Source organism: Nansenia antarctica (genome assembly GCF_963989245.1).
Source record: "Nansenia antarctica genome assembly, chromosome: 4".
Taxonomy (NCBI): Eukaryota; Metazoa; Chordata; class Actinopteri; order Argentiniformes; family Microstomatidae; genus Nansenia; species Nansenia antarctica.
Genome location: NC_137689.1, coordinates 2,605,901 through 2,618,400, shown reverse-complemented (window position 1 = coordinate 2,618,400; position 12,500 = coordinate 2,605,901). Strand labels below are relative to the sequence as shown.

Below are 12,500 nucleotides of genomic sequence, written 5' to 3'. Positions count from 1 at the left end.
GAGGAAATAGAGGATCCTTATCTGGCAGGAAATGTGAGGTGTACAGTGACACGGTCCCACAATGGCCCGTGTGTGGCGGGGGTGTGAGGGAAGGGAAGGGGATGGGGGTGATGGGGGTGTGTGTGTGTGTGTGTGTGTGTGAGGGGAGGGACAGGAGAGCGACAGCTGTAGAGGATGTCCTCTCTCTGACGGCTGGGGCGGGGGGGGGGACAGGGGGGGAGGCATGGGGGGCAGGTGTGTGGCAGGGGGGGCAAACACAGAGACCAGCTGCATCATGGCTCCTGTATTATCTGTGAGGCTGGTACGCTGCTACCTTAGTTATATTTTAAAGTCTCATATGTTTCATTGTATTGGACAGATACAGTGAAGACAGACAGGAAAGTAAGGAGAAGAAGGGAGAGAGAGAGGGCATGTCAGCAGGGCATGGGCCGGATTCTAACCCATGCCGACATGGGCATATGTGTGCACTGTAGACCGCGGTGCTACATCACTGGACCACCCCAAGCCACGGTACTGCCTTTTAAACCTTAGCCAAACCCCAGCCCTGCCCCCCCACCCCGAAGAGGAGTTAATTCGACCCCTCTCATAATCCTCTCCAACTCTTTCCAAACACGTAATGAGAACGTCATTTCAATCAACCTAACAGGTATTTATTTAATCAACAGCCTGTGTGTGTTAAGCACTGCTGCAGAGACACCAGACCAACACATCACAAGTGAGACAGTCTTCTTCAGACACAGCCAAGCCAAGCCAAAAAATAATGATACCTCTCCATATCCCCCTATTCTTCACGTCCAAAGTGTGTTGTTTATGCAGAAATGATACTTCCCTAGCACAGCTCATTGCCTCTGTGTTCCGCAGCTGAAACGCCGTTCCACAACAACAACTCCTTCAATCTTCCGATGTTGAAGCCAAACCCATGAAAACCCCAAACGCCTAGTTCCCTGTGAAGCTAGCATGGGGAGCACAACGAGGGGAAAAGGTAATCGAGCTAGGCTCTCCATTTAGGTGACAGACAACACAATGGCCTTAACAGCCCTGGTCACAGAACCAGAGAACCAGAGAGAGCAGTCAAGTGTTGTTGTTGCATTTCTGTAGAGGGAGGTAGTCAGGGGAAATTAAGCATGAATATTAGGTTAGGAGCCTTGGAGCCTCGGAAAACAGGACGCGGGCCGGCACACACCCTCAGGTGTTTAAACGCTAGTCTAGAGTTTCACTGACTTTTACAGTAGAGAGAGTGAGACTTTTTTGTTTCTCCTACAGCTGGTTCGTATTAGTGTAGAGTTAGTAGAGAGTTGAGGCATTTTTTTGAGTGGGGTTTTGAGAAGAGGGGCACAAAAAAAGTAAATGAGAAATTCCTGAGATGGTTGAGAGTTTTAGGGGGAGCAAGATTGGCTGGGGCTCCGCTCCACTGAATGGTTGGTAAGAGAGAGAGGATTACACTTTCACTTTCACAACAACAAGTCTGTGGTGCTGCTGTGTATGTGGCCAATCAGTGGGAGGAGGGACAAAAAAATCAGTTGGGCAAAGAGCCAATGAAATCAGTTGGGCAGAGAGCCAGTAAAAGAGCACATATTTCATTCAGTTTTGGATTCTGGAAAAACTTTTTCTTGCTGTCAACACTGAATATGGTTTAAATATTTATACACAGACTTTACCTGAAGCAGTCAGGAGAATGAGGCTGGCAGGTCACTGCCAGAGACACCAGGAGCTGCCAGCCAGCAAACTAGTTCTGTGGGAGCCAACACACGGGCGTCGATCACGGGGGCGTCTCACATTAACATACGTGGATGTAACTCAAGAAAGATGCAGGAGCGGAAAGTACCGGCGAGCTAGCCAGATGTATGGAGGACCAGGGAGCTAGCCAGATGTATGGAGGATCAGGGAGCTAGCCAGATGTATGGAGGACCAGGGAGCTAGCCAGATGTATGGAGGACCAGGGAGCTAGCCAGATGTATGGAGGACCAGGGAGCTAGCCAGATGTATGGAGGACCAGGGAGCTAGCCAGATGTATGGAGGACCAGGGAGCTAGCCAGATGTATGGAGGACCGGGGAGCTAGCCAGATGTATGGAAGACCAGGGAGCTAGCCAGATGTATGGAGGACCAGGGAGCTAGCCAGATGTATGGAGGACCAGGGAGCTAGCCAGATGTATGGAGGACCAGGGAGCTAGCCAGATGTATGGAGGACCAGGGAACTAGCCAGATGTATGGAGGACCAGGGAACTAGCCAGATGTATGGAGGATCGGGGAGCTAGCCAGATCAGATGTATGGAGGATCGGGATGACTGGAAGGGCTCGTCCGAGGACAACCTAGTAGTTACATGTATCCTCCTATACCGACTGTACACGCACAACCAGTGAAAGAACCAGGTAACAATAATAACTAGCCAGGAAAAAACTGTCCAAATATGAAATTAGATATCATACAGAAAGACCTGCCAGGGATATCTTCAAATGTCCTGTGTCGTCAAAACCCGAATGACATAATGAAACCCCTAATGAAATACCGCTGCTAGCTCAGCTTAATCCAATAGAAATGAAATCGAATTAGCCATCCGTCCACATTTCATTACAGCCAGATAGCTGACACAACACCGCTGTGGGAAAGGCCTGGGAGGGAGGGAGGCTGCCAGCAGGAAAGAACATTCTGACAGGGTTTTGTATTTCAGGGTGAAACATCTGCTACCTGGAAGCGAGCAGCGGTTCCTGCCAGCGCCAAACTTTCCCTCTCTTTCTCCTCAGGTGGCAGTTGGTGTTTCCTCTGGAGCAGGAGCTGTCACCACCACCGACCCGCATTTTTTAAAACCCCAGTTGGATTCTCTCCTCTCCTCGCTCTCTCTAACAGCGAGTGTGTGTGTATGTGTGTGACCTCGTTCTCTGGCTCGGCTGTGTGAGTGTGTGTGTGTGTGTGAGAGACAGGAAGACGTAGCCTAGCACTCGACTAGGAAATTCACCTAAAGAGAAGTCACCTAGGATCACATTAGCATTCCCCCAGTCCTCCAAACTTTAAGGGGGGAAAGAAATGTAAGCGATGTATGCCTGCATTGAGAGGTATATAGAGGAATATAACGTACATACATATACTAAACAATTAGTTAGCTAATGTGTTATAAATCAAATGGGTTGTTGGTCAGTGATATACGCCCACTGTATATTACAGTTATTATATAAAGCGTTTTGAATAATGTCACTACCGTGATACACTTGTTGTAATTTTTACGTCTCACTATCAGAAAGGATGTGTTCAATGTTGCTAGCGTATCGGATGGTTCATGTACTATAAACCAAGATAGCCCCTGCATCCTGTCTGTCCACTCCACTCCAATTAGACGTATAACTCGACTAATTCCCGCCACTTTGGCTGACAAAACAGCATGTGAGGAAAGTGTGAATCAAGGATGATTTTGAGGTTTCATTGATGCCCTGTGCTGAAAAATTAGCTCCTAATAAAATCTAAGATCCAGACTTAACAGCTGACCAGTTAACGTGGCTAAAAAAACCTTAACTCAATTACGTTTCACTCCACTCCAATCAGACGTATAACTTGACTAATTCCCGCCGAAACACATAAGAGCCAAAATGGCAGACAAAATAGAATGTGAGGGAAGTGTGAATCAAGCAATTAGATAGATAGATAGATAGACTTTATTTGTCATTGCTACAGTACAGGTACCAAACAACGAAATTTAGGAGGGGTGGCTAATAATAAACCTAATAAAAGCTAAGATCCCGACTTTAAACTAATTACCAGTTAACTGAACTAAACTCAATTACGTTTCACTCCACTCCAATCAGACGCTTAACTCTACTAAACTCCCGCCCTTTTTTTCCCGCCGAAACACATGGCAAAAAAAACTAAACTCAATTACTTTTCACTCCATCCCGAATCAGACGTAGTTAACTCTCCAAACTCCCGCCCTTTTTTCCCGCCAAAACACACCAACCCATTCGAGCCAAAATGGCCGCCGACAAAACAAAAACAGCCACAACAACATCCACTTCCAACTGCCACTACTTACTTGCCACCTCCAGCGACGCGTTGCGACTGACCGCCTCCCCCAGGTAGTTCCGGGCCACGCAGACGTACACGCCCTCGTCAGGCTTGCTGCGGCGGCCATGCACGATGCGCAGGAAGAACAGCGAGCCGCTGGGCAGCAGCATGCGGTGGCTGCGGGGGTCCTCGCGGTCCGTCTCCACGCGCTCCCCGTCCTTGTACCACTCCACCGTGGGGGAGGGCCGGCCCTCGGCCTTGCAGTTCAGCGTGGCCGGCTCCCCCTTGGACACGATCAGGTCGGACGGGTGTTCCACCACCCGGGGCGGGCCATCCTCTAGCCTGGGGCGCGAGCCTGGGTGGTGGGAGAGAGGGGAGGGGGGGAGAGAGAAGTTTAATCATTTATTTATTCTAGTATAATTGTATGTACTGTACGTTCATTCAATTTATTTTTTATCTTCACACTTGGTTTGGCAATGTAAATGCCAGAGAGAGAGAGAGAGAGAGAGAGAGAGAGAGAGAGAGAGGGAGGGAGGGGGGGAAGAGAGAGAGGGAGAGAGTGGGGGAGAGAGAGAGAGAGCGAGGAAGAGGGGGAGGGAGAGAGGAGGAGGGAGGGGGGGAGAGGGAGAGAGAGAGGGAGAGAGAGAGAGGAGGGAAGGAGAGAGAGGAGGGAGAGAGAGAGAGATGAGAGAGAGAGAGAATGAGAGAGAGGGAGAGAGAGAGGAGGGAAAAGGGTTAACAGTTGACCCTGAACAATACTGTAGTATGCACTGCTCAGTGTGTATTGTTCAGAAAACATGGGGATGGGGGGGTTATAATATATATTATAGTGTACTATAGTACTATAGTGTGTTACTATGTAATCCTCAAAGAGAGAAGACTAGGGACTAAATATCAACTAGTTGACAGTAAGGGAGAAGGGATAGGGTTAATAATTATGGCCTTCTGCTATAGAAGACACACAACACACTGAGTGGCTGAGTACAGCAATTCAAGCGACACACAATCAATTCTCCCTCTCCAACCTCCTCCTTCAATTGTGCTGTACATTGTCAACAACAGCAGGAAAAACAACATTTCCGCCAATCACTTGTGCAAAAGCGAGGACAGGCTCTCCACGCATTGGCACTCTCAGTACATCCAGCCTGCGTCAACGTGATGGCTGGAATTACATGCTCTACATTCGACATCTATCGAACAAAACATTATCTCGCGCTGAGCGTATGAATACATAACCACTTCCTGGGGTTTTTCGAATTCACAGGAATGAAAGTTGAATTCCAAGGGTCTTTGTGTTGCGCAGTTGAAGATGGAGAGAGAGAGAGAGAGAGAGAGAGAGAGAGAGAGAGAGAGAGAGAGAGAGAGAGAGAGAGAGAGAGAGAGAGAGAGAGAGAGAGAAGAGAGGGGAACAGAGGAGGATCTGCAGAGAGCCTTGAAATGGCTTCTCGAATTTAGAGTTTGCCGTTTAGCAGACACTTTAAATCCAATTACGAAATTACAGGGACATTCCCCCTGGAGTAACTGAGGGCTAAGTGTCTTAACTCAAGGACACACTAGTGGTGGTGTTCCCAGGTCTTACTCAAGGGCACACTAGTGGTGGTGTTCCCAGGTCTTACTCAAGGGCACACTAGTGGTGGTGTTCCCAGGTCTTACTCAAGGACACACCAGTGGTGGTGTTCCCAGGTCTTACTCAAGGGCACACTAGTGGTGGTGTTCCCAGGTCTTACTCAAGGACACACTAGTGGTGGTGTTCCCAGGTCTTACTCAAGGACACACTAGTGGTGGTGTTCCCAGGTCTTACTCAAGGACACACTAGTGGTGGTGTTCCCAGGTCTTAATCAAGGGCACACTAGTGGTGGTGTTTCAGGCTGGATTTGAACTCACAACCTTCCGATTCACTAGTGCAACTCACTATAACACTTACATTGTTAGCAGGCTCACAAAACAAGCTGTGTTAGTCGACTAGCGACGTGTCATTGCTTTTCAACAACGCGGAAATGTGTTACATTACATTTTTCTAAAGAAAAGTCAGATCATTACATCAGATCCTGACATGAAACCAAAGCATTAAACGTGTCACAAATGTGTATCCCTAGCTGAACGTAGTGGACCTTGAAAGAACTCTGATGAAATGTAAAACAGCTCATTTCACTCGATGCTAGAGAATATTGATCTTAACCACCGCTAGGACTGACAGCCACCCTGTCATGCTCTGGAAACCTAAAGCTAACATACATACATCATACATACATTTCTAGTCTTAGAGGGAAAAACGTGTGCCTACAGTATATTGCAGGGATTGCATAGAATCCGATAATATGTTAAATAAAACAGGAGACCACTCTGTATGTTTGTGTGTTTCCCTTTCTCATGGAATAAAGATGAAAACAGCCATGGGTTCCGCAAATCCCTCTCCTCCCTCTCCTCCCTCTCCTCCCCCCAGGCTAAGAAAGAAAGATGTAGTATAGAACCAAAAAGGTGCTCAGCTAATAGCTTTTTGATGCATGTAGTAGACCTAGGGGGGGGGGGGGGGGGGTGATTGTGTGTGTGGGGGGGGACACACAGCAGGACCCGGGCTTTAAGAGCTGACCTATAAATATTACATGCAGGGCAGTTTCAGAACAATCCATGTGGAAATGTTAGGTGAAGGTTTTTAAAGGGGAAGGGAGAACAGTGGGAGGCTGATCTAAATGTTGTAGAAGTGTTGTGAAAGACTGTAAATTGAGCTAAATTCTACGTGGAGGGTCTTAAAGGGGAAGAGTGAATAATGAGAGTTTTCTTAGTAATACGTTGGTTTTCTTTTCTTTCTTTTCTTTTTAAATTCTCCATAACGTTTTTTTTTCTTTTCATGATTATTGCTTATTTCAGTTTTTCCTTTCTTGATGTGTCCTGAGTAAGCGATGTATCCTTGTGTCTTTGTTCAGTTTTTGTTGTGCTATTCTACCGTTTTGCCCCATGGATATGATTTAGTTTGTGGTTCCTCTTGTCTTGTTTACATGTATTAAGTGTTCTTTGTAGTATATTGAACCTTGGCTGTTGACGGGAGAGGAACTATGAACAAGCCTTCTGGACCATTCCCTCCTTGCACTGTTTTTTTAAACCATATGCTGAATAAACTAACTAAACTAACTAAACTAAGAGGATACTGAGGTAAATTATAAGAAAAGTTGAGGTTTTTAAAGGGGAGGACACACAGCTTTAGATTGCGCTAAATGTCAGATAGAGGTATCGATCGAGGGAGAAGGATTCATAACTGGGGAGTATGGGGCTACATGTTAGGCTAAATGTTTTTGTCAAGCCATTAGACTTGAGTTAAACGTGTAGAGATCATTAAAGGGTAGTATGCTAAGCTTAAACACTACATCCCTGCTGTCAAACTGAAATATGGAGCGGAGGAGACCACAGAAGGTTAACTATAAGAGACTATAAACAACTGTAGAGGATGTATGGGTGTCCTGGGAGGGGGAGAGACAGGGAACTGGAGTATCTGAGATCTCTAAGGTCCTCTAAGGATCTCCTTTTACCTCCTGGCTTTGCTGTACGGGGGCAGGAGAGCATCGACTTCAAAGCTGAACATGACCTAATGAAACCACAGGAACTCTCCGGAAGGGTGACCCTCCAGGGGCTTATAGATAAAACACACTGTGAATAAAACCCCAGAGTAAGACAGAGAGAGAGAGACAGAGACAGGGAGAGAGAGAGAGACAGAGAAACAGAGAGAGACAACGATAGAGAGACAGAGAGAGAGAGACAGAGACAGAAACAGAGAGAGACAGAGAGACAGCGATAGAGAGAGAAAGAGAGAGACAGACAGAGAGAGACAGGAAGCATACAGATTCCAATTCCCAAACATGTAAGGAAAGGGTAGAGGAAACGGATGGACATGTTCTTGGCACTGTATGGTGTGGTTAATACAAAGCACCAAGATGAAACTGGGTATCCTAAAACATGACACAGTCTGATCATTCGGTCCGCATGTCGACAACCCAACGAAAATGTTCAGCCTTTTCTTTTGAAACACGGAAACTACGTTTCAACGTCGTTGAGAATCACGACAGAAACTCGCTAGTCACTGTCTTTCTGTACATTTTTATAAAGCGTCATTGGGTTCTTTGAAAGGCGCTATGTTAAATCTAAGACATTATTATAATTATTATAATCATAATAATAATAATTATTATTATTATTATTATTATGGCACTGTGTAAGCACCTGCAGCATATTACCGTGTGGGTTAGCCTGGAGCCTTTCAAACTAATTACGTTGGCCATCCAATTATTCTCATCCTCTATGTCTTGTAATCACTCTGGGAAGACATGACCAGCCTTCCATATTTCCCTGTCATGTTGTTCTGCATATTCTACCAACTGTACTGTTCATATGCAGTAAATAGCCCATCCTATCACCAGTAAAGTTAGAGCAAAGCACCCTGGGATAGCTCAGCAGGTGGCTGATGTGCAGCTATCAGCCTAGCCTCCTCCTCAGATGTAGCGCTTGCAAACTCCCCCAAACAGAAAGAGAGAGAAACAGAAAGAGAGAGAGACAGAAAGAGAGAGAGACAGAGAGACAGAGAAAGAGAGAGAGAGAGAGAAAGAGAGAGACAGAGAAAGAGAGAGACAAAGACAGACAGAGAGAGACAGACAGAGAGAGAGACAATCAGACAGAGAGAGAGAGAGACAGAGAAACAGAGAGACAGAGAAAGAGAGAGACAGAGAAAAAGAGAGACAAAGACAGAGAGAGAGACAGACAGAGAGAGAGACAGAGAGAGAGACAGAGATAGAGAGACAGAGAGAGAAAGAGAGACAGACAAATCCATATGTATGAAGGCTTTCTCCTATCACACAGGAAACGCCTTTGCGCCAGATAATAATAGTTGTAGTTGTAACTGTTTGTTTTTTGCATTAAATCAGAGTCTTTCATGCGTGTCTGGTCTTGTATGCCCAAAACGACAGGGACGAAAACAAACTAAACTCTGATTACGGCATCAGAATGACCCGAGAGAGAGAGAGTGACTCAGGATTAGCTAATCTCTGGACATTTCTTAGCAGGGGAGTAAGCCTTTATAAATACATATGCTGCACTAGGGTGGTGCATGGGAGAGAGAGGGAGGGAGGGGGGGAGAGAGAGGGGGGGGGAGAGGGAGAGAGGGAGAGAGAGATAGAGAGGGGGGGAGAGGAAGGGAGGGAGGGAGAGAGGGAGAGAGAGAGAGATAAAGTGGGAGAGGGAGAGAGAGAGAGGGAGATAAGAGAGAGAGAGAGAGGGAGAGAGAGGGAGAGAGACAGGGAGAGAGGGAGAGAAGAGAGAGAGAGAGAGGGAGAAAGAGAGAGAGAGAGAGGGAGAGAGAGAGGGAGCGGGAGAGGTAGAGAAAGGGAGCAAGAGGGAGAAAGAGAGAGAAAGAGAGAGAGAGAGAAAGAGAGAGAGAGAGAGAACGAGAGAAAGGAGATAGGGAGAGAGAGAACAAGAGAGAGAGAGAGAGCTAAACAGATACAAGTAGAGTAACTGAGTGAATAGTCGTCATGGGGGTTGCAACGTCTTTCTATAATGGAGGATGAGAAACTGCTTACGCTGCGCTTCTCTCTTCTTTAACTTAGCGAGGGGGCCGGTCTGACCTTGTTGTTTAAAACAGGACAGGGTGACCGTTGGCCCTGGAATGGCCCTCACGCCCTCCATTTTACATCGTCTGTCGAGTGGGCTTTTAGCGCCGAGCAGATTGATCTACTACTCTGGGAAGCTAAAACCAAATCTGTACATCGCCAAAAAACTCCCACAAACCACTTCAGTAGCTACTCTGTCGACCGACATTCTAGTGAAAGAAAGGAGGAGGGTAGAAGGGGCAAGCCATTAGCATGTAAGGTCAAAAGGGGCACGGGCTAACATTGTTTTACAGATAACAGAGATGCTAAGAATTTAGCTCAACTTCCCACAAACTGCCAAGAGTACAAAAGTTCAAACTTCTTCTCATGTTTTGAAAACATTATGAAACACTAAATCTGATCACAAAAGGGTTGATAAAAGAAGCTAACATTGGGTCCATGTACGACAGCATTAGCAATATTATTTGGGGTTTTCTTTTGTGTGGTTGTGAGAAACCTTTCATGACATATCTCCATGGCAACAGGTCATACCCCCCACCGAGAAGGTGAAAGGTCAATTGAATAATTGTCGTCTTCATTCAAGCATGTGAGAAGGCTGAAAGGTCAGCTGACATTAATCCTAGCGCTAACACGTAGAAGTCTAATTGATGAGGCTTGCTAGCTAACCATCCCCACGCCACATGGGAAATACCTCACACTCCAGGTCTGACATTTCGTGACGTTAGAATTCTAAGGTTCTATCTCCATTTTTGTCAAAATTGAGTTTTTTACATAATCTGATCCATTAGGTGTTTATTAATGCCTGTGTGGTGTTATTTTTCAAATGTTTTTTAGTTAGTAATTCATAAAATACAAAGGTTCCATCTCACAAAACATAATGGAATGTAAAAACTTTGACGCTCAATATCTCTGAACTGCCCTAAACGGAGATAGAACCTTATCATTCTAAGCTCACGGTATGACATAGGTATGACATATTCTGAGGTATGAAAACAGACTTATATAGCGCCTTTATCCAAAGCGCTTTACAACGGCCTTTCATTCACCCATTCACACACACATTCACACACCAATGGCGGCCAAGCTACCATGCAAGGCGCCGGCCGGCCCGCTCACTGGGAGCAATTTGGGCTTCCGTGTCTTGCCCAAGGACACTTCGACATGTGGCCGGCCGGGGCTCGACTCGAACCGCCGATCTGCCAACCTTGCGATCGTTAGACGGCGGCTCTACCTCCTGAGACACAGCCGCCCCCATATGTCAGGTATGACATAATGAGGTATGACATATTACGAGGTATGACATATGAGGTAGAGCATGTGAAAGGCATCCTGCATCCTGTCTCCCCTGAGGGAACATACATAACACATGCAAGACATCTCAGCTCAGTCGACTCTGCGACTTTTCTGACACGGTGAGAAATGTCTTTAATTTCCACCTGAGGATCCTGAGACAAATCACACCAGAGCAGATCTATCCTCTATCCCAACCCTCACACCTCCCATCCGTATATCTCTCTGTGAGGCGGCAGATGAAGCTATTCTCCTCTGCTTCGGCTTACAGTGGCAGTTTGAAACCACAGCTAGCGAGCTAGCCTCCTGTACTGCACCCAGCTCAGACCCCATTCACTGCACTTCATCTCCAAGCTCCTCATATAAAAGCTTCTAAACTTCTAGTGTCCACGGATAAAAGGACCTTTCACATTGTAATTTCGGTACAGATGCTGTAGATGTGGTTGTCATTGGAGGGCTGAGATGGGCAGATGTAGCCTGAAGAGAGGCGACAGAGGAGAGGGAGGAGGAGAGGGAGGAGGAGAGGGAGGAGGAGAGGAGAGAGGAGAGGGAGGAAGAGAGGAGAGGCACGGGGGAGAGAGGGAGGAGAGAGAGGAGAGGCACAGGAGAAGGAGAGAGAGAGGAGGAGAGGAGAGGCACAGGGAGAGGGAGGAGGAGAGGCACAGAGGGGAGAGAGGGAGGAGAGAGAGGCACGGGGGAGAGGGAGGAGGAGAGGAGAGGCACAGGAGAAGGAGAGAGAGAGGAGGAGAGGAGAGGCACAGAGGAGACGGAGGAGGTGAGGGAGGAGGAGAGGAGAGGCACAGGGAGAGGGAGGAGGAGAGGCACAGAGGGGAGAGAGAGAGGAGGCGCAGGGGGGAGAGAGAGCAACAGAATAACCATCTTTCTTATTCTTCCTTCATTGGCATTTTTTTCTTTTCAACATCCTTCCCTCTAGCTGGGAGTTTGTTTTACAACCTCCCTCCTCCTCCTCCTCCTCCTCCTCTCTTTCACCAAAGCCTGCGAATTGATTTACAAATGTGCACTCATTTCCCTAAGTTAGATTGGGAGAGGGAAGGAGGGGGGTGGTTGGAGTGTTTTCTCTTCAACTGTCTCTTCTTTGAGCAGGGGGACGACAACAGAAAAGAGGCACTTGCATGAGAATACAAACGGCAGGTTGTAAAGCCATGGCCTTCATCATGGAGGGTCTTGATGGGGGGGAGGGGGGGGTCAGCTAAATGGGGCAGGGTCAGTCAACTTTCCCAAAGGAAATTGCTCTCATGTTTTCTTCTCCCTCTCGGGGGGGCAGGGGGGGGGCAGGGGGGGGGGGGGGGTTCCAGAGTTTCATTGCTGGAGGACCCTGCTGTCCTTAGAGTGTGGGGGGGGGGGGGGGGGGGGGCAGTATGGAGGGCTCAGGAGGAGGAGACAAACTTCCATGACAACTCAAAATAATAAAGAGAGACAGAGAGAGAGAGAGTGACATAGAGAGAGAGAGAGACAGAGATAGAGAGAGACAGACAGAGAGAGAGAGAGAGAGACAGAGAGAGAAAGAGAGAGACAGACAGAGAGAGAGAGAGAGACAGAGAGAGAAAGAGAGAGAGAGACAGAGAGAGAGAGAGAGACAGACAGAGAAAGAGAGAGAGAGAGA

At 47.2% G+C, this 12,500-nt stretch overlaps 1 protein-coding gene across 1 annotated transcript in view; it reads right to left on the bottom strand.

Annotated features, from left to right (window-relative positions):
• The window catches only part of robo3 (roundabout, axon guidance receptor, homolog 3), a gene marked incomplete at its 5' end in the record, with an annotated part of 155,088 nt that overhangs the window by 48,897 nt on the left and 93,691 nt on the right, over positions 1-12,500 (bottom strand). The window contains one exon of the mRNA XM_080528067.1: positions 4,021-4,347. Within this exon, the coding sequence (XP_080384193.1) occupies positions 4,021-4,347 (327 nt within the window). The remainder of the gene's footprint in view (positions 1-4,020; positions 4,348-12,500) is intronic.